This window comes from Oryza glaberrima, chromosome 1 (assembly GCF_000147395.1).
Source record: "Oryza glaberrima chromosome 1, OglaRS2, whole genome shotgun sequence".
Taxonomy (NCBI): domain Eukaryota; kingdom Viridiplantae; phylum Streptophyta; class Magnoliopsida; order Poales; family Poaceae; genus Oryza; species Oryza glaberrima.
Window position 1 is genome coordinate 33,227,954 of NC_068326.1, and position 25,803 is coordinate 33,253,756.

The 25,803-nt window shown below is 44.2% G+C and overlaps 4 protein-coding genes across 7 annotated transcripts; 3 read left to right on the forward strand and 1 right to left on the reverse strand.

Annotated features, from left to right (window-relative positions):
* Window positions 1–515: 515 nt before the first annotated feature.
* Window positions 516–3,125, forward strand: LOC127767347 (putative laccase-5). Its single transcript, XM_052292653.1, has 6 exons — window positions 516–723; window positions 824–975; window positions 1,086–1,333; window positions 1,414–1,542; window positions 1,625–2,581; window positions 2,690–3,125. The coding sequence occupies exons 1-6, from the start codon at window positions 595–597 to the stop codon at window positions 2,818–2,820; spliced, it is 1,746 nt and encodes a 581-aa protein (XP_052148613.1). The 5' UTR covers window positions 516–594; the 3' UTR covers window positions 2,821–3,125.
* A 12,508-nt stretch (window positions 3,126–15,633) lies between these two features.
* Window positions 15,634–17,069, forward strand: LOC127757072 (small polypeptide DEVIL 5-like). The gene has a single exon (XM_052282499.1). It carries the CDS (start codon window positions 15,875–15,877, stop codon window positions 16,103–16,105), a length of 231 nt encoding a protein of 76 aa, XP_052138459.1. The 5' UTR covers window positions 15,634–15,874; the 3' UTR covers window positions 16,106–17,069.
* Window positions 17,070–18,532: 1,463 nt separating this feature from the next.
* LOC127782913 (peptidyl-prolyl cis-trans isomerase FKBP20-1-like) lies at window positions 18,533–20,634 on the forward strand. 3 transcript variants are annotated; one of them, XM_052310201.1, is made up of 7 exons: window positions 18,533–18,648; window positions 18,776–18,946; window positions 19,347–19,481; window positions 19,578–19,711; window positions 19,803–19,882; window positions 19,982–20,074; window positions 20,314–20,634. In XM_052310201.1, exons 3-7 carry the CDS (start codon window positions 19,373–19,375, stop codon window positions 20,453–20,455), a joined length of 558 nt encoding a protein of 185 aa, XP_052166161.1. In that variant the 5' UTR covers window positions 18,533–18,648; window positions 18,776–18,946; window positions 19,347–19,372; the 3' UTR covers window positions 20,456–20,634. The 3 variants fall into 3 exon arrangements, with proteins under 3 accessions (XP_052166161.1, XP_052166167.1, XP_052166154.1); XM_052310207.1 differs by having other exon boundaries at window positions 18,553–18,946; window positions 20,021–20,074; XM_052310194.1 differs by having other exon boundaries at window positions 18,588–18,946.
* A 470-nt stretch (window positions 20,635–21,104) lies between these two features.
* LOC127782895 (probable protein S-acyltransferase 16) lies at window positions 21,105–25,602 on the reverse strand. Of its 2 annotated transcripts, XM_052310183.1 has the most exons (8): window positions 25,018–25,602; window positions 23,735–23,827; window positions 23,546–23,647; window positions 23,388–23,465; window positions 23,200–23,298; window positions 23,023–23,118; window positions 21,733–21,849; window positions 21,105–21,414 (listed from the first exon to the last, which is right to left on the reverse strand). In XM_052310183.1, the coding sequence occupies exons 1-7, from the start codon at window positions 25,291–25,293 to the stop codon at window positions 21,739–21,741; spliced, it is 855 nt and encodes a 284-aa protein (XP_052166143.1). In that variant the 5' UTR covers window positions 25,294–25,602; the 3' UTR covers window positions 21,105–21,414; window positions 21,733–21,738. The 2 variants fall into 2 exon arrangements, with proteins under 2 accessions (XP_052166143.1, XP_052166135.1); XM_052310175.1 differs by having other exon boundaries at window positions 21,105–21,849.
* Between the last annotated feature and the right edge of the window lie 201 nt (window positions 25,603–25,803).

Consider the following 25,803-nt stretch of genomic DNA (forward strand, 5'->3'; position numbering starts at 1 on the left):
ATTAACTGGCTCTCAAAGTCATATATTATTATGCTTTTTTCATCAAAAAGTTATATAGGTATGCTTCATAGGGAGGACAACACACTATACTACTAGATAACAGCACCAATCTTAACATTGCAGCTTATTACACACGCCTCTTGGTTTCTTTTTCCAAAAAAAAAGAACACCAGAATATGTTTTAGTTAATTAATATAGTAGTCCATTGTAAATCACTAAATTAGTGTGGTCATCGCATACTCGCATGGATGTAGCAATACATCTGAAAATTAGCTGCCTTGCCGAAAACTGCAATTCGATATACTCAATAGACAGCAAGCAGGCCCTCTGCACTCCCTAGCCAGGTGCACAAAGCAGGAGCAAAGAGTGGCCCAATAGCAGTTTTTTTCTATGGACTCCTACCAACTCGGCCAACCACTACCACGCTGTGACCTCCCACCATGCAGGGCACGAACCCATGATGATCCCCTATATAGAGAGCCCGTACTCATTTCTCGCCAAGTGCACCACTTCACTCTTGCTTCCAAGTGCAACCACAAAACCAGTTCAAAAGCTGCGCCCCGGCAGCCGCACGGCTTGGGCTGGGCATCCGAAATGGGCACTCCCCGTGGCCTACGAAATGCCGGCTCCTCCTCCTCCGCATGCCGCTTCCTCGCCGCCTTTGCCGTCCTCCTCGCCTTGCCGACGCTCACCGCCGGCCTTACCCGTCACTACACGTTCAATGTACATCTCTAACGAGCATGATCGATATACGTACATGGCCGGCCGTGTCGATCCATTCTTGATGTGTGGCTGCATTGATGTTTCTGGCCGTGTTCTGCAGGTGCAAATGACGAACGTGACGCGGCTGTGCGTGACCAAGAGCATCCCGACGGTGAACGGGCAGTTCCCGGGGCCGAAGCTGGTGGTCAGGGAAGGCGATCGCCTCGTGGTCAAGGTGCACAACCACATGAACTACAACGTCTCGTTCCACTGGTAATGCCAAACACCATCGCACACATTCTTGCGCAATCCCGCAACGTATTCATGCAATTCGATCGTGTGTGATCGATCTCATGACGATGGCAATGCATATGTGCGTGCAGGCACGGGATCCTGCAGCTGCGGAACGGGTGGGCGGACGGGCCGTCGTACATCACGCAGTGCCCGATCCAGGGCGGGGGCAGCTACGTGTACGACTTCACCGTCACCGGGCAGCGCGGCACGCTGTGGTGGCACGCCCACTTCTCCTGGCTTCGCGTGCACCTCTACGGCCCTCTCGTCATCCTCCCCAAGCGCGGCGAGGGCTTCCCGTTCCCGCGCCCCTACAAGGAGCTGCCTCCCATCATGTTCGGTACGTGACGCCTCTCCCCTGTGTGATGGCACTTGAACTTGAAATTGTGACGGTGTTTCGTAATGCGTACACTTGTGTAGGTGAGTGGTTCAATGCGGATACGGAGGCTGTCATCAACCAGGCCCTGCAGACGGGAGCAGGCCCTAATATCTCCGACGCCTACACTTTCAATGGGCTTCCTGGCCCGACTTATAACTGCTCGTCCAAAGGTGAGATGCTCTGTCCTCTCCTGATTGGCCCATGAATTAATCACGGATTTGTCTGTTTATGTCTCTATGATGCTCGTGGCAGACACGTACAAGGTGAAGGTGCAGCCAGGGAGGACGTACCTGCTCCGGCTGATCAACTCGGCGCTCAACGACGAGCTCTTCTTCGGCATCGCCAACCACACGCTCACCGTCGTCGAGGCGGACGCCAACTACGTCAAGCCGTTCACCGCCAAGACGCTCGTCATCTCGCCGGGGCAGACCATGAACTTGCTCCTCACCACGGCGCCCAACCCGGGTTCCCCGGCCTACGCCATGGCCATCGCGCCATACACCAACACGCAGGGCACGTTCGACAACACCACCGCCGTGGCCGTCCTCGAGTACGCCCCGACTCGAGCGAGCGCCACCGGAAACAACAACCTCCCCTTGCCGCCCCTGCCGCGGTACAACGACACCAACGCGGTGGCCAACTTCTCGAGCAAGTTCCGCAGCCTCGCGACCGCGCGGTACCCGGCGCGCGTGCCGCGGGCCGTCGACCGCCACGTGCTCTTCACCGTCGGCCTCGGCACGGACCCGTGCCCGTCCAACCAGACGTGCCAGGGCCCGAACGGCACCAAGTTCGCCGCGTCCATCAACAACAACTCCTTCGTCCGCCCCAGGGCGGCGCTCCTGGAGGCGCACTACCAGCGCCGGTACGCCGGCGTGCTGATGGCCAACTTCCCCACCGCGCCGCCGCACCCGTTCAACTACACCGGCACGCCGCCCAACAACACGTTCGTGACGCACGGCACGAGGGTGGTGCCGCTCGCGTTCAACACGTCGGTGGAGCTGGTGCTGCAGGGCACGAGCATCCAGGGCGCCGAGAGCCACCCCTTGCACATGCACGGCTTCAACTTCTTCGTCGTCGGCCAAGGGTTCGGCAACTACGACCCCGTGAACGACCCGGCCAACTACAACCTCGTCGACCCCGTCGAGCGCAACACCGTCAGCGTGCCCACCGGCGGATGGGTCGCCGTTCGGTTCCTCGCCGACAATCCCGGTAAGAATCTCGGCATCACATTTGGCAAAATCTTGGTTTGCATCGACTTCCGTTGACTCCGAATGCAGTGACGACAGCTAGCTGACATGTGGTGCATGTGTGTGGCAGGGGTGTGGCTCATGCACTGTCACTTCGACGTGCACTTGAGCTGGGGCCTGTCCATGGCGTGGCTGGTCAACGACGGCCCTCTGCCGAGTCAGAAGATGTTGCCGCCGCCGTCGGATATTCCCAAGTGCTGATGGCTGATCCAATGGCCGGGCCGGGACAGATTGTTTGCGAACGTTTTGCTGTGTGCGCCTTCGCGTTCCGTTGTGTTTGACGTACAAAACTCTTTGATTTGGACCGACTTAATTTTAACTGGTGTGTGCCGATTTTGTGGCAAGTGTTTGGGGGTTTTGCCCCCGTGCTTAATTCCTCTTTCAAAACAGAATAAGATGTAAGTAACTCGGTTCTGTTGGTATTTTTTTTCGTGGGCATTTGTTATTGGTGTGTACACAGTCGAATCCATAATGTACCAGATAACTTCTATATTTAATTGTTTTGGTTTTTGATCATTTCAATATAAAAAATGGCTTAAGCTTGAGAGTAAGAAAAGCGATCACATTATCTTACTATCTGTTATAAAACCAGCCCCGAAATCGACGTCGGTAGCTAAACGCAGAAGAAAACGCCATAGGAGATCCAAAACGACACGTCACCGAGACACGATATTTGGTAACGGAGTTCAGCCGTAGCCTACATCTCCGGGGCACTGATTACGGGCGCTCCTCTCCGATCTAGCATATTACAGCGTATCAGAGTTACAACGACTCACGGTCGGTCGACGCAAGCAACCGCTCCCTCTCGCTATGCTAAGTCGCCATGCGGTTACAAGCGGTTACAACAAGCACGCTCCTCTATTTATGAGAGATTCTAGGATAGAGTCCGACTTATACTCTAGTCCTAATACCTATTACAACTCCAAGTCCTAAACTGTAACCAACTACGTACACATATTCGACACAAACTCTAACACTATCTACAATTGGAGGAAAAAAAAAGTTGCTATCTACTATACACGTAATCGGAGATGCTATAAACATTACTCAACATGCTTTTTGGGACAAAATCACAATTATTTCTAGCATTGTGATTTGTTACGTGATTCATGCTTCAGACGAGCTATTAGGTGGTTAGGTTTCAAGGTAAGGAGGGTGAGGGATGAGGAAGTTCAGAAATGCTACTGGGCGATCGCCCTCGCTCGCCCAGAGCAATCGGGTAGCCCCCCCTCTCCCCCTTCCTCCACCTGGTTTCCTTTTTTTACACCGTATTACTTTCCTATTTTAGTAAATTTATGCACCTAAGTTTATACACCTCAAGTTTATACATCTAAAGTTTAGATACCAAAAGTTTATATATCCGATTCAAATTTGAATTGAATTCAAATATTTTTTTTATATATAGTATTTCTATACATCTAAAGTTTATAGACCTAAAGTTTATATATCTGATTCAAATTTGAATTTGAATTATATCCGATTCAAATTTAAATTTGAATTCAAATATTTTTCATATATAGTATTTCGATACATCTAAAGTTTATAGACCCGATTCAAATTTGAATTTGAATTATATCCAATTTAAATTTGAATTTGAATTCAAATATTTTCTATATATAGTATTTCTATACATATAAAGTTTATAGACCCAAAGTTTATAATTCAAAAGTTTACATATCCAATTTAATTTTGAATTTGAATTCAAATTTTTTATACATAAATTTTTCTAACTTTTTATTTTTTTTAAATTTTTTTATGGTGTACTGTAATAGGAAAAGAAGGGGAGAAGGGAGCCGCGGCCGCGCGATGAAGTTGGAAAGTGTCCCCGACTTAGTGCAATGGACGGAGCGATAGTGGAATCATCTCAGCCACGAGAGAAGGGGCATGAGTGGTGGGCCAATGTTGGTACTGGGGAAAACTCATTGTTGGAGTCATTACGAGGTGGTGAGAGGTGATATACGGTGTATCTAATGGATGGTGGCGTGAGGGCACTGAGTTGAAGAAGAAAGAGAAGTGATGAAATTGAGTTGTGAGTAGCAAATGCTAAACGCAATACTGGCAAGGCAGAGGGCGGCAAAAGAATAGGAGTGTAAGTGGGTCAGCCACAAACCCACTTATAGATCAAAATAAGTGGATGTGGTTTATTAGACTATAAGTAGATTTCGTGGGTTAGCTACTTACATCCCTAGTCACGACATATATATCAAATGATACATAAGGATCTATTGTTTCGCTTATTCGTGGAATAAGCGAAACGATATATTTGCAAACGAAAAGTAATTTGTGAAAAAAAAATTATATGTATGTTCTTAGCGATCTAAAAGCAAAGACTGAAAAATAAACTTCAATAAAATACCTCAAAATCAACACCAAATTTAAGGTTTAAAATTCAAAGTTTGGTTGATAAGTATAAGCATAAGCGAAAAGATGAGGCTCTACGATTTTATTTGTGATAGACCATAATGTAATAATCTTCTTTGATTGCCTAAATGAATATTTAAAAGCTTGTAGCATCTAGAAATTATGTCCCAGTTATGTTAGACATGGAAATTCCAAATTGTACTTCATCAGCTACTTCCTTCGTCCATGAAAGATTGTACGGACGGAGGAAATATGCATTTACTTTGGGGCTTAAACGATTTGTTTAACAACTCTAACCATAGGACGACTAGCTGTTGTTGGGACCATAAACTAACAATTTGTCTTGTTTTGGAGCTAGTGGCTATTAAAGGTGATATGTGTAGGCTTTAAACTTGTACTGATCTATCTGACAAAACTGATTAATAACTGAGGCGTTCAGCAAATATATAAAGCATGCGTTGGCATAGGCTAAATCTTTATATTTCGAAAAGAAAGGATGTAGCCCAAATCTAAGGTTACTTAATTAGGTGGACAAAAGCTAGTTAATTACTATGCTAAAAATTTGAAGTCGTGCGCATACGTGCTTATAAATTAGAGGACTCAAATGTGGAGATGAACTTGGCATTGTGAGACGAGTAAATCTTCTGATGAATTTGATGGCAAAAGAGTTTCTTGGAGATGGCGCATCAGTACTTTTTTTGGTGTTATCTTTTTCTTTTGTGTTTTTGTGTGTGTTTTGTGTGGGTGGGGCGCTTTGCCACGGCCAACTTCATGGTATAGAGAATTTCTTGGAGATGCATACTGACTATGATGTTATGCCAAGGCACATGTACTAAAAACTAGCTGGGTGGCCCGCGCAATTACGCGGCTAGCACCTAAACAAAATCATATATTTTTTAAGAATGATTTTACTTAAAATTTATTAAATAACTATCTCATTGTCTTAATAAGACTTTAAAAGACCAAACCTTATCATCCTCGTGTTTCTAATTATATAGTTTTTAAAAGTCACACCAGTTGCTACCCCTTATGTCATCTCCTTCTTTATTTGCTTGCTCGATCTACCACTATTTCTATTCATTCTTCTTGTAATCTTTAAAAATTGGATTTTATAGTTTTTAGTGTTTATTGTCACATTGGGTTTCGTTTTTATAATTTCTAGATGTCCTATCAAACGTTGCCATTATACTTCTCTACGGCCTATCCACTGTTTCTTCTCTTTATTGTCATTGAGATTTTAAAAATTAAACATATTTATCGTTTGGGTTCATTTTTACTTTCTAGAAGTCCCGCCAAACCGTCAGCGGCTTTGCCATTGTACTCCTCTACGGCTCGCCCACTGCCTCCCTTCTTTATTGTCATTGAGATTTTAAAATCGAACATGATTATCATTGCTTTTTTTTTTTACTTTTTGGAAGTTCCGAACCTTTAAAAATTGGACTTGTAGTTTCATTTTTTATAATTTTTAGAAGTCCCATCAAACGATGCCACTATGCCCCTCTACAGCCCGTCCGCCGCCAACTATTTATCGTCATTGTGATTCTAAAAATCAAACATAACTATCGTTGGAATTCATTTTCTATTTTCTAGAAGTTCCGTCAACCGTTGGCGGCTCTGCAACTATACTCTTAACACCCCGCCCGCTGCTTCTCCTTTTTATTGTCATTGAGATTTTAAAAATCGAATAAAATTATCAATGGGGTTTATTTTTTTTTACTTTCTAGAAGTCCTGGCAACCGCCTTACTTGTTTGTTTGCTTCTTGGCCTGCCTGATGTCCCTCCTTTTAATCGTTATTAGGATTCCATTTGATGTTTTATTAATAATTTTATATGTCGTATCAACCGCCACCACTCTACTCCTTTATAGGCTTGTTACTTAATTTATCTCGTCATGTGTTTTAGATGGTCTTTTCTTTCAATAGTCTTCATTTTTATCACAAATTTTAGTTCTTTATAAATTGTATTCCTAATTGAAATCTTATTTTTCTTTTTCTAATTTCAGAATTTATTTTTTGAAAAAATTTAGTTAATACCTTATTGTGTTCATTTAATGATTTTATTTTTTATTTTCAATTTCAGTTGTTTCAAAATTGTATTCCTACTTGAACTCTCTTTTAATTTTTCTAATTTTGGATATTATTTTATTTTTTATTCGAAATTTTAATTAATCTTGTATTGGGTTCTTATATAGATTCTTCTTTCAATATTGCTTATTTTTAATTCCGAATTTCAGCTAATTTTAAATTGTATTCCTACTTGAACTCTTATTTTATTTTCTTTTGCTAATTTCGGATTTATTTATATTTTTATTCCGTATTTTAATTAATATCATATTGGGTTCATATATGGAAACTTCTTTCAATATTGCTTATTTTTAATTCCGAATTTCAGCTATTTTTAAATTGTATTCCTACTTGGACTTTCTTTTCCTTTTCTATTTTTGGATTTTATTTTTTTTATTTCGAATTTTGATTAATCTCATATTGGGTTCTTATATGGAAACTTGTTTCAATATTCATTATTTTTAATTCCGAATTTCAGCTATTTTTAAATTGTATTCCTACTTGGATTCTCCTTTCCTTTTCTATTTTTGGATTTAATTTTATTTTTATTTCGAATTTTGATTAATCTCGTATTGGATTCTTATTTGGAAACTTCTTTCTATATTGCTTATTTTTAATTCCGAATTTCAGCTATTTTTAAATATTATTTCTACTTGGACTATTATTTTCTTCTTTTTCTTCGATTAATGTGGGAATTTCTAGCCTCCACAGCGAACGTGGTGCCTCCTTTCAAGGCTGTTTTAATAATATAATAGATTATTGACGATATGTTATAGTGGGTTTTGTTCAGACTTAAAAAAAATGTTAGACCAACTATACCGGTTATCTAATCCATATACAGTTTCTCCTAATTCGATTCATATACAGTTTAGAGCTGAGGGGTTGTTTAAATTGTAGCCAAAATAAATCTTGTTACTAAAACTTTAAAGAAAATGATATGGTTTGAAATGCCATCAATATGAACAACACATAAGAGTCTAAGGTAAGAAGAGTCTACAAAAGTTGTTTTAGTAACAACTAAAAAGAAAGATCAATCGAATAAAGCTATGCTTAGATTGAATGGTTTTACCTACGAGGAAGCACTTTCGATCAAGACCTAAAAGCATACACCCACTACTGTTTCCCGACGCCTACTATTTTTTCTACTCTACTCCCTCCATTTCAGGTTATAATACGTTTTGACTTTAATCAAAGTCAAACTGTTTTAAGTTTTGCTAATTTTACAGATAAATATAGTAATATTTATAATACTAAATTGATTTCATCAAATAAATAATTGAATATATATTTTCATAATAAAGTTGTCTTTGGTTGAAAATGTTCTTTTTCCTACAAACTTGGTCAAATTTAAAATAGTTTGACTTTGACCAAAGTCAAAACATCTTATATCCTGAAACAGAGGGAGTAGACAACAGAATAAATTTTCATCTTTACTTAATGAGTTACAACCAATTATTACACAAATTCACACAATAATGAGCACACACCAACAAATCTAAAAAAGCTCGCCCAAATAACATGAAGCAAGCATAAACTAATATGCACCAATACAAGGTAAAGACCCCACAAGATGGTGAAAAGTTGCATACCATTTGACTCGAGTTTACGACATGCAGTATTTATTAGCTTAATGCCATCATCACACCTTTATAGTTGAGCCTAAAACCGGATCCAGCACGTTGCCCAAAAAAAACCTACATATAATATTTGAGCGGTGATTTGTCAAAAAAAAACAAATCATTTCTCCTAAACCATAGAATCCAACATATAGCATATGCTCCTAAAATAATAGGTTTCATATTTTCTTTATCAATACCCACAAGCCAATCCCCAAAGATATGAGATGAACTATGTGGAGGATATAAACCATAAGAAACCTGTAATGCTCTCCAGAGCAAAATGGCACTCCATGAATAAATGATGGATCCCCTCATTTTTATTGAAAAAACAACATCTCACACTAATATTCCAATTTCTCCTAACCAAATTGCCCTTTGTTAACACTATCCTTTTAAGCAGATACCACATAAAAATCTTAATCTTAAGAGGCATCTTAAGTATCCAGTTAATTTTGTTCCTCCCAATATAACTATTATTAATTAAAGCTAAGTATATAGAACGAACCGAGTAACTATTTTGATGAAAATTTCATTTAAATATTTCACTTTCTTCTGTCAAATGGATATGCACAATTGAAGCCATTGTTATCAAGTCGCCCGACTAGTCGCGATTAGTAGTAAAGTCGGTCAAGCTAGTCGACTAAGAGCCATGACTTGACCAAATAGCAAGTCGTGCGATTAGTCGTGGTTACTCGTGGTTAGTCGTAGATTAGTCGTAAATTCAGCCGTAAATTAGTTGTGATTAGTCATAGCAAATCACCAATTCACCATGCTAATTGGCTTATTGTGTTTAGTACTTTAGTTTTATTTCTTGTCGACTTATTGTTTTGCTTTGCAACTCTATAGTCCATAGTTTATATTATATACATTCCTTAGCACAGTATAATACTAGTAAAGATTATATATTGCATCCACTGTTTTTGCATGACCAAGTCGTGGGCTAGTCGTGGACTAGTCGACCAAGTCGACAAGTTGGTTCAGGGGTACCTCGACTCGACTTTACGACTTGACAACCATGATCGAAGCACACAAGTTATGCCAATTGACCAGGTTATAGCCTACTAAAGCTCTTTAAAAAACATTCAGCGGAACAGAACTCATAACATTTGCAATCGAAGAGTTTCTCCTTCAAACTATAGAATACAAAGGCAGGTACCTATCTTTAAAGGAGGTATTTCCTATCCACTTATTCTTGCAGAATCTGACTTGTTCACTATTATTAATTATCTAGGAACCCATATTTAAGAATGTGCTCTTAACTTTCATAAGTCCCGACAAAAAATAGGAAACCCCTTCTTTCCTCTCAACTTGATTTGTTGATAGATTATCGAAGTATATTTTTTTCAATAAATCTTGCCAAACACATTGCTAATTTATTAACTTAAAACCATTTGTTCAATAAACATTGGTTTTGAATTTTCAATTATAAACTCCAAGTCCACCCTGATTTTTTGTCAGACATATAATATCCCATCATGCAAGACTATATTTCTTTTTATGTTCATCTCCTTGCCAAAAGAAACGTGATATGATATGTAATAATCATTTAACTACTAAGTTTTTCTCAATTATTTTCCAGCCTTTGTTGCTAAGATTTCCATGATATTTTTCTCAGGTATGAAAGTTTGAGTTGGGCTAATTACTTTTTGAACAACCTCAGTAATTCTATTTGTAGCAATTTCGATAAAAAAAAATTAAAACTAATATTAAGTAAGCAAATAGATTTATATTGTTGAATCTTTGTAATCTTTTTACACTTAGATAGTAATATAATATTATCAAAATAAACAACTCTATCAACTGCTGATTCTTGAACTGCGTCGTACGCGATCGTATGTGCATATGCGTACGTGTCATCGGGCTGACCTGACACATCGAAGGCAATATGGCAGACAGATATTTGCTGCCCCTTGCCCGTCACCTACTTTCCTTTCCCTGTATTCTACGTTACCGTGGCTTGATCACATACACGCAATTATTTTGTTCAGAATTTACGGAAGCAAATTGCTCCACATGCATCATTGCATCACCCATTTAAGGGTGTGTTTAGTTCACGTCAAAATTAAAAGTTTAGTTAAAATTGAAACAATGTGACGAAATAGTTAGAAGTTTACGTGTGTAGAAAAGTTTTAATGTGATGAAAAAGTTAAAAGTTTAAAGAAATATTTCGGAACTAAACACGGCGTAATAGTGGGGAGAGTACATAATGCTACTATAAACGAGCTGTAGAAGTAGTACTTGTATTGTTATACTGTGGACTGCTTCAACAGTATCATATCTGACTCAAGCCACCTGTATGGCTGTATAGACTATCTGTCCATGCTGAACATTTTGCCCGAAGCTCTGTCGCACGTACGGCGTGCGTCCGAACTTTCAGCGAACGTGTACGTACGTAGGCGAACGTTGTGTTTTTGCCACATCGGAGATCTATCTGATCGACTCGTCGACGTGAGGAAGAAAAAGAAAAATTACCGTAAGAGATCTGGGCGAAGCAAAGAAGCGGATCACGCATCCCAGGCACTGTGCGTTCATAGTGTGTCCGTACACCAGCAGTTGATCAGACTCCACAGAGGTTCAGAGCCAGCACGACGAGTGCCGCTGCGCCTTGGTCGGAGACAAGCGCCACAGATGCACCAACGCAATGCCAACATGGCTGTAATCAGTTCCGCTCTTCCCTTCCCTTCCCTCGGTTCCTCACAGTGAGAATTGTTTGCAGTACTGTTAATATAGTAGTAGACATTGACGTGTGAGTCTAGACCCATATGTCAGTCACGACAACTGTATCAGCGCTACTGGATTTGCATCCGGCTCCTCGGCGAACAAAAAAAATCTCGAGGAGAGGAGGCCTGTTCCATCTTTGACCGGCCGGGCTCCACGGTCGCCGAATCGGATAGCCATGAGCCCGTTTGGTTTGGCCCAACCTGGTTTTAATCATTGGCCATGGCGACGCAGCCCGGCGGCGAGCGAGCTAGCAGTAGCTGATACTGACATGTCAGAAAGCGGACTGTGACACACACAGGAGCGCCCAGCGAGCTCTCTCGTTGTTCGGTCGCTGGAGTACTTGGACAGTTGGACCAAAAGTTGATGAGCACGCATCGTGGAACTGCAGTTGGGGAGTCCGGGACAAACACAAAAGGCGAACGGGCAGCGGAGACAGGAGGCCGATCGATCGGCCTATGGACACGGGACTCGTCACGGGTCACACCGGGAAGAGATTGGCCGAGATTTCTTTTTTGAGCGCGAGCGAATGAATGATCGATCGATCCGGAGAAGCAGAGCAGGCAGTACGCTGTTCTTCTTTTGACCGTCACTACACCAGATCCTCACATCTCTGACGGGATATCTATGACGGGCAATCGAAATGGTCACTAATGACCGTCACCTCTGACGGATCATACGGGATGCCATCATCGGTGAGGCATCCGGCTGCGACCCGTCACAGGTAACTAGTCACCTGTAACGGGTTAAAAATAGAACCCGTCACAGGTGAGGTTACCTCACCTCAAACGGGTTTAAGTCCTAACCCGTCACAGGTGACTAGTTACCTGTGACGGGTCGCAGCCGGACAGCCCGTCAGAGGTGAGGTTTACTCACCTCAAACGGCTTTTAAGTCCTAGCCCGTTTGGGATGACTTCTGCCACTGTATATATATGTCTTCTCTCCCAGCGGGCCCACATGAGGAGATAAGGCCGGCCGGCTCCCTCTTCTCCACTTCTCCTCTATCTCTTCCACTTCTTCTCTCTATCTCTCCTCTCTTTCTCTGTGCCGTGGCGAGGGGAGGCGCGGCGGTGCCGGGCCGGCTAGGGTGGCGGCGGCCTGGCCGCCAGATCCGGCAGGGGCGGGAGGGGAGGCGTGGCGACACCGAGCCGGCAGGGACGGCGGCGGCGGCCCGGCCGTCAGATCCGGCAGGGGCGGGAGGGGAGGCACGGCGGCGGTCCGGCCGCCAGATCCGGCAGGGGCGAGGGGAGACGCGGTGGCGGACGACGGATCTGGAGCCATGGCGCGGTGGCGGCCGACGGCGGGAGGGGAGGCGGCCGAGGCCCGACGGCGGCAGCGGTCTCCACCTCCGCCGCCTCTGCCGATGACGCCTCCAGCCGCGCCTCCGCCTCCGTCCTCTGCCAGCAAGTCCTCTTTCACCCATGTATTTTGTCTTGTGTTGTTCATATTGTTCCAATTGTTGCTACTGTGATTGATGATTCTGAGTCCTATGGTGATTGAGATTCTTGTGATTTTGTTTTGTGATTGGGACAACTGCGATGGAACAAAGAAGAATTGTGACGATTTTTTTGATTTGTGAATGCCAAATGCAATCGGTCGAAATGAATGTGATGGTAACCTAGGAGGACGGTGTTTCTCTTTTTTTTTTCCCCTTTTTTTCACACCAGTGACGGCCCCAATTAGTTGGGCCGTTTGAGGTGACTCTCACCTGTGACGGGTTTTGGTTGGGACCAGTCAGAGGTAACTCTCACCTGTGACGGGTTTTAGTTGGGGGCCGTTTGAGGTGGCTCTTACTTCTGACGGGTCTTCACCCGTCACAGGTGACTCAAGTCATTAGTGACCACTAATCTCTGACCGGGAGCTGAACTCGTCAAAGTTGAGGGTTTGAGCCCGTCAGTGCTGACCTGATCCAGTGTAGTGCGTGGCCATGGCCAACTTGGCCATAGATGGTTTAGGCATAGGTAAGGTGGTGGAAGGAGCATGGTGCGTTGCCGGCCGGAGGAGGGCCCATCACGGCTGCGGGCTTGCGCTGTGGCCAGGGTGGCCGACCGCCCGTCCGTCCGTCGCAACCTTCCCGAGGCGGAGGACGACGAGCACTGCCGCTGCCTCTGCCCCCGCCCTGCCTTCGCTGTAGCCGAGCGAGCGCGGCAGCCAGTCCCCCCTCTCCCCCGGTCCACCACCGCGCGCGCAGGCCGGCCGGGCAGTCTCAGTCTGATCCTCTGCCCTGCCCGGCCTCTCGCTCGCTCACTCGGCGCTCGCTGCTACAGTTTAAAGCTGACGGCCGCTGCTGCGTGCTGACCCACCCACGTACACCAGCCACACACGGGGCCGATCGCTCGCTCGCTCGGATGGGCTATGGACTGCAGCCGCTGCCCCCTCGCTGCGACGCCCACTTGATCCCCTCACCGCGCGCAGCCGCGGAAACGTGCCGTGTTTATCCGCGGGCGGGGGTAGGGAGGTGTGACTGTGGACCAACATGAGAAACCCTGGTGATGCGCGAGGACGGCGCATGCCGGCATCCGTGCGAGAGTTTGGGGGAAATCTCTGCGCGGTGGAGCGCAAAGCGCAACATCGGATGGAACGCAATTCGTACGGCGTTGGTTGTGTGATCTGTGAACCTTTGTGATTTGTGAACCTGGCGGAGGTAGCGAAGCTTTAAGCCATTTGGAGCAAAAGTTTTCGGGGGACTCGAGCTTTTGACCTCACGCACGGGACGGCACCGCATCGGGGCCGCTCGGGCCGGCAACTGCAAGGCTGCCGGATGCGTCGACCGTGCGTATGTATGTATAAACGTGTATGCATGTGGGGGTGCGAGCAGCGGCGCAGGCTTGTGTCCGGAGTTTGAACGGTCGTCTCCAACAAGAGCACTGCTACGGTGCTCTCTACTTATAGTATTCTACTACAAGTAGAAGCAATCTGAGTCATTAATTTATAAGGGCAAATTAGTATTTTACTAATTTATGGTTAAGGGTAATTTTTAACTTTTACTTTTTTTTTCTTAATAGTAGGATCAGTTTGTCTGTGTCACCGCTCCTTTCGTTCTCGCGTGCGCCCGACTCCGGCGGCAATGCCCACTCCGGCATGTGCGAGCTCCTCCGTTGAACAGATAATACTACAAAGAACTACTGAACAAAGCTATATAGTCAAATCGAGGAGCAAGAGCAAATGTGCTGTTATAAACTCACCATGATTATCTTTAAAACCTATTTATTAGTTTCTCCACATGATGTGTTTTCAGTTCTTAAAGAATTAAGCCATTAACATCGCTAAATTTGTCCAAAGATGGTACCGAAGTATTTAAGTTCAGAGTGGTCATTTGCTCAGTTCAGAGCGATGCTCAAAACACAGTAATATTGATTGGCTTCGATGGCGTTGAAATCGTTGAATTGATCTGACTTCTTGTCGTGGTTCAGGGCTTCAGGCTCGCTAGTTATATGTCTCCTTCTCGGGCCTGGCGTGGAACGCATACTGATCTCTAGCATTTGAGCCGCTGGGCAAGGAGTAGCCTCCCGAGGCTGATCCCCCGTCGTAATCCCGCAACGATCTCATGGAAGCACGCCACCGATCTGCTCATCGCATCTGTTCCGCCACACTCACCCTAAACCTAGCACGGCCCAACGATGCTCAAGTGTTTCTAACTGATATGCAAAATTACGAATTCAACCATCCCCGTCCATATTTTTTGGACAATTATATCCTCTGACGTTTCTACTACCGCTATTTAAGATAGGAGTATAAATAGATCTGACCCATTCGATATAAAACGATCAACGGTTTAGATTAATTTATACTCCGAGTAGAAAGCACCGGAGTGGGACTCCTCCAACAATGGAAGTACGTAGCAGTAGTAGTTTAGATTTCCTGTGGTACTAGTTGCATCTATTGTTGTGGCTTCGCTGGTCAATTTTGCTGTTCTACACTTCATAACAGTAGTTTACGTAGGAGTACTTTACTCGCTCTCTCTATATAGTGCAACGACCGTCAAGATATCTATAGTTCGTAGTAGTACTGGGTTTGCCATTCGTCAAACGATTTGCCTTCTCAAAAATGGCAGAAGGCGAGGAAAATTAGCCCCCTCACACACCTGACAAACCCTTGTTGCTGCACCAGAGCAAAGAACAAAATAAAACGCAGAGCTTTCATTTCACGGCAGAGGCCAGAAGAGCAACAGATAGTCGTAGGAAATTAAAAAATGGGGCGTCAGCCTTGTTCCAACAGCGAAAACCCTGCATAAACATAGGAAAACACCAAGTGGGTCCTTTTTTGGGACGTCATGGCCCTACGTGCACACATCCAGCTCCATTATATAGCCATTTTTATGCCTCTTCCACAGGAGCTTCAGACCTCGGTCACTCTCACTCTCATCAGCTTAGCTACACTCTCTCACACAGTCTCACTCCCCGTGATTCTGCCCCTCTGCTTTAGCTATCTTCTCCTTCCCATCGTCTCGGCGACTGACTGGGTAACCCTTCTTCACCCCTCGCCACAGTGCCCATGGAGCTCTACGCCGTGGTGAAGCCGTGCAGGCTGTACAAGAAGAGGAGCAGCAGCGGCGGCGGCGGCAAGGTGGCGATGTGCGTGCGCAGCGGCGGCGACGGCGGCGCCGGCAAGAGCAGGCCGTCCTTCACCTGCCGGTGCGTGCGGCTCGTCAAGGAGCAGCGCGCGAGGTTCTACATCATGCGCCGCTGCGTCACGATGCTCGTCTGCTGGCACGAGTACCAATGAGAGGGTACTCGATCGATCGATCGATTCATGGAGGGGGCGAGCAAATGCGATGAAGCTCTCTCTCTAGGACTTAAGGAACTTTGTGTAAAGAGAATAGTATCTTTTTTCCATTTCTTTTCCTCATTTTCCTTTCCTTTTTTTTCCTCTCTGAGGAGTAGAGCGAATGAGCGGTGCAGTAGGCCGGCCAGTAGCCCAGCATGCGTGGTCGCTGCACTGCGCATTTTTATTTCTAATTTTTTGATGTCATGTGAGCGCATGAGCATCTAAATATAGACGGACGTACTCGATCAAAATGGGTGGGTAGTTCTTGGATTCTGCTGGTGCAGTGGCGCTTACTCTATTCCTTCTACTTCCGCTTCCGGTGTTTGACTCCCTCGACGTGCGCGCGTGCGTGTTGGTTCATCGGAGTGCGAAGAGATACTCCTCTGAATCTAGATTTGGACGGCTCGCCACCTGCCATTTTCCTCACCCTGGCAGAGGATTCCATTGCGTTTCTTGTTCTCCTACCCCAAAAAAAAAAAACACACCAAGAAAGCTACCACTAAAACCACCGTCACTTTCCGGTAAATCCGTTCTCGGCATCTTGCAAGTTGCAACTAGTAAAGCACAATCCTTGACAGTTTACGCTGGTGATTTTTACCATCGCGTAGAGGCAGTAACTCGCGGTAAATCTCGCTGCATGCGACTGAAGGGAGGGGGGCCAAATTCCGAAAGGTAAAAGAGGGGAGCCGTTACCACTAGTAGCATTCTGATGAGCCCCCTGACCCGGAATGAAGCTGTGGAGTGTGGACACTCCCGAGGAGGAGAGGCCCCAAGTGTGCTGACGCATCGAATTATTTACTCCCAAAACGACGCCTCCGTATCTGAGCGCCCCTGTGAGCTGCGCGCCATCACCAGTAATCAAAACCCTCTCTCTCTCTCTCACACACACACACGCAAACACACAGCTTGGACCTTGGACCAAATGGGCTCGCAGTGTACTTGGCTACTTTGGTGAAGTCTCGCATGCTCCGATGCTCCTGGCTTGGCTACGAGTATCTAGGAGACTAGGACTACCAACGGGTGGTTCAACGATCGAGTACTCTACCTACTTCACGGGCATGCATCCGCCCAGATTTCGGCCTCACTACTATAGTAGGAGTGTAGTGTCGATCCTGTTTGAGACAGTCATGAGGTTATGGCTCATCCTCATCATCATCATCATCACGAAGAGCGGCAGAAGCTTTTTTTTTTTCCTTAGGCAGAAGACAGAGGCAGAGGTCGTCAGTCAGTGTAGATTAGGTATACTTCGTACTGACCACCAGCTTCGTGCGCATGCATGAATGGCGAAGTGGTGGTGTAACTGACGATCGATTTCGGGAGGTCGTCTTCTCTTTTACTGTTCCCGGGAAGCACGTTTTCTTTCCTACGTAGGACGCGGTAGGAGAGGTGAGTGAGAGTAGGTAGCTGCTGCAATGGCGCATGCATTGCAGCAGCGATATATGCGTGCGTACCCAGCATCTTCGGCTGAAGATGCCAGGGACCCATGCGTGCTGCGATGCTACGAACGTTGCAGAATCAGCATGATCAGTGGCCAGTAGCAAGTTTTTTTTTTCTTTTTTTCTTTCTTTCTTTTATTTTTGGCGAGCAGTGTCCAGCGTGCAGTAGTAAAGTGGTCCTATGATCCTACTGAGATGAGTGATGAGTACTCACTACCTAGGTCCTTTGCTCTTTGCAGGTAACCGGCGAGTAAGCTAGGAGAGGATGCACAGCCGCAGGACCCCCCCACCATCCATGCACAGTGGCCTTCACAAGCTGGCAGAGCTCAGCTCCGGCTGCCTGCACTGCGCTGGCTGCAACATACGGTTTCTGCTCCTGTCCCCCCTCTCCCCTCCCTCTCTTCCAGGACGGCTGCTGCATTCATGCCCCTATCCAGTATCCGGCCTTTTGTGCTTGGATACTTGCATGATCGATGAAGCGTGTGTCACGGAGAGGTAGCAAGGGCAGATCCTTTAGAGCAAGTCTAATAGTATAGCCCACTACTAGCTACAATTCATCTATAGCCGATTTAATAGCCAATTCATACAATAGTTGCTTACTACACTATTAATATATGGTCTCACCTGTCATACACACAGTGTGTCTTGGAGTCCGTGCTGCAGCTGGCTACAAATCTGTAGCCCGCTGCTCTTCTCTCTCATCGTTTATCTCATTAAAATATATTTATAGCTGGCTAATAGTCTGCTATTGTACCGGCTCTTATGTGTGTGGTTGCAATGATTCCGACCACAGTGTGGGTGACTGTTCCTCTTGATATCTTGCATCTGGTAACAGTGGTGACAAGTGGACGCTGATCAGCTACATGCATAGTTCAGGGCTAATGGTCCTATGTAGTAGTATATTTGTAAGGCACGCAGATGAGAATAGTAACAAAAAGCATAAGAATTGATGCTAGATAGATTTCATTCGGTGTTTCAGCGCATAAAAGTGTAGCTGAAGTTCGAAAAGAGAACATGGGCAGAAGATGTAGTTAAGCTTCAGAATCTTCAGATAAGCAACACCATGTACTATCTCGTTATCTTTACACCTATGCGTTATCAACACAGACGTGGGCTGATCTGATACGAACTCTGCACACGACTTCTTGACTTTGGCCAATATAATCCGTCACTGCACTGAATGCCTTTACAGGTGTAGGTCGCCCAGATAGTAGCAAATATTCTCTCTACTCGAGTCTCGTCATCTCTTATCTTCAGAGTTCGCACTCTTCAAGAATACACCGGGCAACTCGCCGAAGAAGAAGCTTCAGCGGCAGAAGAAGAATCACCCATCGAGAGTTTTCCCCTCCCAAGGAAGATCAGGGTAATTCCGTATCTCCTTCCTCATGGAAACGCTCTAGTTCATCTTTAGGCCCAAATCGAAAAAGTTTATATATGGCTAGTTCTTGTGCATTTTTGGTGGTGTCACTCATTTCAGTACTTGATGGAGCATATTATTCAGGAAGAATATTCAGGGAACATGATTGTCCATTTTTCATGTTTTGCTCGTTTGCTGGGATAATCTCTTAGGCATTCAATTTGAAGGAATCAGATATCAGCGTACCATGTTTTTTCATTAGATCCTAATAGTTTTGTTTTTTTGAGAAAATGCATTCTTGGATCAAATAGAAGAAATAAAATTTTAAAAAAATGCATAAAAGTAGGAAGAAATTGGTTGTGGTTTGCTTCAACTATATGCTAGTGGGTTCTATGCTGATTTTCAGGATCTCTTCTTGAGATAAAAACAGTCATGTCTGAGACCATAGATTTAACCGGAGATAGATGCATTCTTAAGACAGTGATCAGGAGAGCAAAGGATGATGCTACTGCACCTTCAGATAGTCTTCCCATTGTTGATGGTATTGCAGCTATCTACACATCTTGGTCTTGCTTCAGTACACCTATTCTTCAGATTTACAAAAGCATAAAAGCTTCTGCTTCTACCTTGTCTACAGTTCACTATGAAGGAACACTTGCTGAGAACGGGGAAGTGTTTGACACTACTCATGAAGACAACTCCGTCTTCTCATTTGAAATTGGAGAGGGAACTGTCATCAAGGCATGGGATATCGCCGTGAAAACAATGAAGGTAAATGGATGAACTGTTCGCTAGTTCATTATGATCAATAGCCCAAACAGTTCTTTTGCTGATAATACTGTTGTTAAATTGGACACCTGAGGTTGGAGAGGTTGCAAAGATCACATGCAAGCCAGAATATGCTTATGGAGCTGCAGGTTCACCTCCAGAGATACCGCCAGAGTAAGTCTGAAAACTTGATCTGTCACTAGTAAAGTCTTTGGTTTTTTATGTACAGAGTTCAAAGGTAACAGAAACAGCTCTGTTTTTTTTTTTTCACAGTGCAACTCTCACTTTTGAGGTTGAGTTAATCGCATGCAGGCCGAGGAAAGGTTCTAGTGTGGAAAGTGTATCTGAAGAGAAAGCTAGGCTTGAGTAAGATATCTGAACAATGTTTTCGTGCTTCACAATTTAAGTTCAAGTAAAGCATTCTATTGACAGCACTATACGTGCAAGACTGTGAGTTTGTGATGCATGCTAGTTAATTTTGTCTGGATGCGACTAACTGTTACATACTAGAGTTTCTGATGACACCTGCCAAATTGAAGGATTCAGAATTATCAAAACAGACAAAAGGGGACTGTTCTCATGTCTAGGGTTTTACACTTTAACAGGGAGTTGAAGAAGCAGAGGGAGATCGCTGCTGCAGCCAAAGAGGAAGAGAAGAGGAAAAGGGAGGAAGCAAAAGCAGCTGCAGCTGCGCGTGTACAAGCAAAACTTGAAGCAAAAAAGGGCAAGGGAAAGAAGGCCAAATAGATAATATCACACTAAGACAAGTTATGAGGTAGGAGTATATAAAAAGTATAAAGTTATGTATGAACCTGGTAACTGTATGCTGTTGAAATTCCACACAAACACAAACTTTGTTTGGTTGTAGTTAAAATGGGCCATGAATATGCATATAAACATAAAGAAGTCGTGTCACTTTGATCACAGTGTGCACCAGCCCATTTGTGCAAGAGTTTAATGTTTTTAGGGCATGTTCAGAGATGCAATTGGTAAAATATATGAAGTGTTTGACGTTAAAATTTCAATCCAAACAAAAGCATCGATTTGTGGGTTAATTTCAGCTCGCAGGGAACCTGCAGATTTGGCACTCTGTGCGGGTCAACAGCTGCACTGCTTTACAGTCAGCGTCTCAACGCCAGTTACTTCTGCACTATTCCTTCACAGGATTGTGCTAAACGCGACAACGCATAAGTAATGGAAGCCCCAGAAAATACTGGTGCGTTTTACTCTTATATCGACTAATGCTGTGCCAGACGAGTCATGGACATGACTACATGATGAGAATGCAATTAGTCCATGGAAGGCACAGGTAAGATGAACAGAGTTACAGTTCATGGCAGCTCTAGCGAATTGAGATAAAAAGAAAAACGTAATTCATGTTTGGCCTCAAATGTAATTACTTCCAAATTTACCCTCTGCTTTATCACTGCTGCCAGAGCAATATTAGCACTTGGATCACATAGTCCGGTCAGACAAAGAACACACACATGTCCTGACAGAAACAGCCACAATGTTTATCAAATGTAACATATATTTCTGAACTCTATACAATTAATCTTGGATACTTTCTCAATATGACCGGACAACGCAATATTAGTTTCCAAAAAATAACAATACAAGACATTGAACTTTACAAGAGGCACTCATGTATTTGGACTTCTGTGTATGAATACAACCACTCTAGATCAGTAGAGGCGCTGGCGACTCTTCTCATCAAGTATGTCGAAAATTGCAAAGCAAAAAGAAAACCAAGTTAACATTTCTAGCTCCAAAATCCATACAGATCCTTGGAGCCTGGAGGAATATCCAGCTCCTCTTCCTGTATCTTACACGTGGAGTGTCATTTACACATTTGATCGCATCAAGTACAAACTCTTGATGCAAGAGTTTCAAGACACTGACAAACGCTATTCCTTTATGAAGGGTTATCAAATGCTATTGCGAGAATAGCACATTTCACACTTGGATAGGCAACCAAGTTTTTTTAGCAAATTAGCAGAAATCTAACATGAATGTAATGCTACCTGATGTCAAATTGGTGGTGTAGATAGTGGTATATCATATGATGTACGGAAACGAATACCATTGCCTGTATTCCTTGATATTGGGCAGAGCCAGCACAACGCATTAGGCCCTAGCACCTATGTAGAGAAAACACACAAAATAAAATGAGAAAATGAAACATAACCAATTTTCAGCCTTTTAGTACCGAAAAACTCCGATAGCCAAAATGTTAATATAAAAAATCACATAAACCATTTTGTGCACATAATTACTAATTTGTCATAGTTAGCATGAGCTACAAAATGACCTGAGCCTTTCTTGTAAGTTGTAGATATCAGTGATATGTTATAGCCCATCATTTTTCCCTTATAGGGTATTTCCCATGCTCCATTACCAGAAGGAATAAGCCTACTTCACCCCCTAAAGTAAGAAACCGGATATTCTACCCCTTAAAGTATGAAAAAGGGTTCAAATAACCCCCCAGAGTAGTTTTTTAGGTGGTTTTGCCATGAAAATGATTACGTGGCAGCGGTATTGGCTTGCATGACACAAAGATTAGTCTAGTAAACCCAAGTTGATCTAACTATTGCTTTTCACTCATTGATCGGCAAGCCTAATCCCTTCATCCTAATATAAGGCATGGTCAAACTTGGTACGGTTGGCTTATAATTTATCATGTACTATAATATAAGGTTTATAGCAAGAAAATTATAATCATATGAAAGTAAATTCAAATGTCAATCCAATGATAATTTTCTCAACAAATAAAATTTAATTCATATTATACTAATTATTGGTCAAATATTTTAGAAGTTGAGTCTTGAAATGCTTGCGCGCCTTATATTATGGGATGGAGGGAGTATATATTAACACTAATTTACATCATTCTCAGCCCGTTTCACTTGTGAATAAAATGCTTAGCTTGTTACAGTAGTCTTCTATAGTCCAACTGTCCAAGAGGCCAAAACCATTGCCATGTCATCATGTGCACAACAAAACCACCTATAAAACCACCCTAGGGGGGGTATTTAAACTGTTTTTGATACTTTAGGGGGGTAGAATACCCGGTTTTGTACTTCAGGGGGTTATGTAGATCAGCCTCAATACTTCAGGGGGTGAAGTAGACTTATTCCTTACCAAGAATAATGGAACAAAAGGTCCAACATTAATTTATGTACATCACATATTTTTGAATGGACAAATACAAAACCCAGGCATGAACACAGAGAAGGTTTGCTAAACAAATTTCTGCATAAACAGATGCTTATGCCTTGAGCATATGAAAAGAAAAGAACGGGAATAATACTTACTGAAACAAGATTCTCATAGACACCAAGGTCATAGGGATGGTGGTATAGATTTCCAGCCTTTTCTGCCAACCACATTGCCCTAACTCCTTCATGGTACTGCAAACGGCCAACATACTCAACATTACAATTCCACAAACAATAAATCCCTAAACACCAAGGGGATTCAATTTCTCAAACCTCAATAGTAGTTTTATTATGAAAGATGAGATACACATGCCAACCCAAAAGAATGGACAATGCCAAAGCTAGTGGACACAAAAATACCCCACAAATGATCTGCACATTTGAAACATATTATTCACTTAGCATATTATACAAGGTCATATTATACAGCATGACTGAAACAGCCCTTCTGAGGTACTTACAATTGATGTTCTAGAAGAATCACTGCCTAATTGTTCATTCTTAGGCAAACTGTGCACAGCACCTCCTATAACCAGAACCTGTTATAAATGTTAATCCTCACATTCTTAATTTCCTAACAAGGAATAGCTGCTAAAATAAACCAAGGATATTGAAGTACCAGTGAATATAAGCTTGCTACTACAGCATACAGCACAAAGACTAGGAAAATCTTGTAGTTTTCATGTCCAACACAATTGTTAATCCATATACAGTGATGGTCCTGCATATATTAAAAAAAGGGAATAATGCAAATTGGAACTACAAAATAGAAAACATTGAACTCAACACTATTACTACAAGTCAGCACCATTCTTAGAACACATCTCTTGCAGACACGACAATGATGAGCACGGGGAGGCTTATAATGGGAACATTTCTGACAATATCTCAAATCGCCACCCTGCAATGACAGGCATGCAGAAATAAGCAGGCAAAACACATAAAGAATATGTGATGAGAAATAATTCCAGTACTAACAATAATGTATATAAGTGTAATGTTCCAAAGAGACCCATGGCTTTTCATTATAGAGCAAAAAAAAAAAGCTTTCCTTTTCAAAACCTTTTTCTTTACACAAAATGCCCAATTGGTGTGTTCGTGCGCTAAATGCATGTGAAATCTGACCAGAATAATCATCAATGTTTCATTTGAAACTACTGGAAACAAAAGAATATCTTCTAATGCAAGAACATACGAGCGCAACAAGTCAACAACCAGTAAGTCTACTGAAGACAGGACTAGAATACGCCTTAATGGTTCAACAAGACTAACTGATAGCAACATAATTATAGCCAATGAAACCTTAGTAACAAGCAAAAGCAAAGCAGATTGAATGCAATACATTATCTTTATGCAGGCACCTATTGTTTAAACGCCCCAAATGATGTAAAGCCCTTACACAATGCCAAATAGGAAATAAATAATACTATCAGCTGAGCTACCATAAGCTCAGAAAATAATTAATGATAATTGGTAACTATCCAGCTTCCTCATCAACCATCATTATGTATTTAATGTGTGCAATAGATCCCAAAACATTAATTTTCGAAATCTATTGCACACATTAAATACATAATGCAAACCTTCCAATTCACCAACCAAGCACTCGGCATGCAAGACTAGACCTAAGATTCGTACTTAGATCCAAGACTATATAATCCATAATACAAAGGCCCTCATCTCGCAATATGTGCATTCTTAGCAGAAGTACACCCCGTAAGTTCAAATATGGATCATAACAGTATGTGAAGATCGAATGCAAAACGCGCTCACCTCACCCCCTCCATAGCCCCATATCCTCGGATGCACACCTACATGCTGTTACTCTCTTCCTCCCCAAAGATCTCAACGTTGAGCTCAAAATTGCCATCCCACTCTGAAGATCTAAAGCCCACGCACGGAATATCAGCTCAGGGGATCTTCCTAATCGGCAATGTCCGAAATCTAAACCCAAAGGTATCAAATTTTGAGGCCGAACTGTCCAATTCTGCTAGCTTCCCACTCCAAGGATCTAAACTTTGCAGCGCACCGCGGGGGGCGCCCGCGAGATCTGGGTGGCCCCGACGGAAGAGGGTGGACCGGCCGGTGTACCTTGCGCTTGATCTCGTGGATGGGGCTCTCGGCGTCCTCGACGTCGGGCAAGAAGGCCGGCGGCACGCGGCCCGGGTCGCGGGAGACGGCGACGGCGTAGGTCGCGACGCAGGCGGCGGCCAGCGCGGTGAAGGCCACCGCGTTGGCCACCCCGGCCGCCGTGGCGAGCCCCAGCCACGCCGGGATCGCCAGGAACACCGCCGTGTAGTACACGTACCCGATCGCGGCGAGCACGGACAGTATCGGCACCGTCACGTACCCCGGCCGCCCCGCCATCCCCGCCGCCGCCGCGGCGCCCTCGCCTGCTGCTACCGCTCCTCTTCCCCCCGGCAGCGAGGGGAGGGCATTCGCGCGGCGTCCCGGGAGGAGAAGGCCTCGCGGCTCGCGGCTGCTGCTATAGCTGTTGTCGCTGGCGTTTGGCGGGGGGGCAAGGCAAGTGCGCGCGTTCCGGCGGGTAAAGGGTGTGCGTGTGATTGCGGCGGCGACGAAGGGGACGAGCTGGGTACAAGTCGAGAAGGTTGGTAAGGCGTGGACGTCCGGAACGAACGTGGTGCGGTGCGTCGTTTGTTCGTTCGTTCGTTGTGGTTGCGGGGGAGACGTCCCACGCTCCAACCTTAGCGACGACCATAGTTGAAAAAACCGAACCGGCGATCGAACCGCCTCCTTGGGTCACCGGTCCAGCGGTTCAACCGCCGGTTCGCACGGTTCGAATGTTGTACCGGAAGTTATATTGTATGCATATTCTCTTCTTATCACTTGTGAAAGTTAGCTGGGTGTTGGATGCAT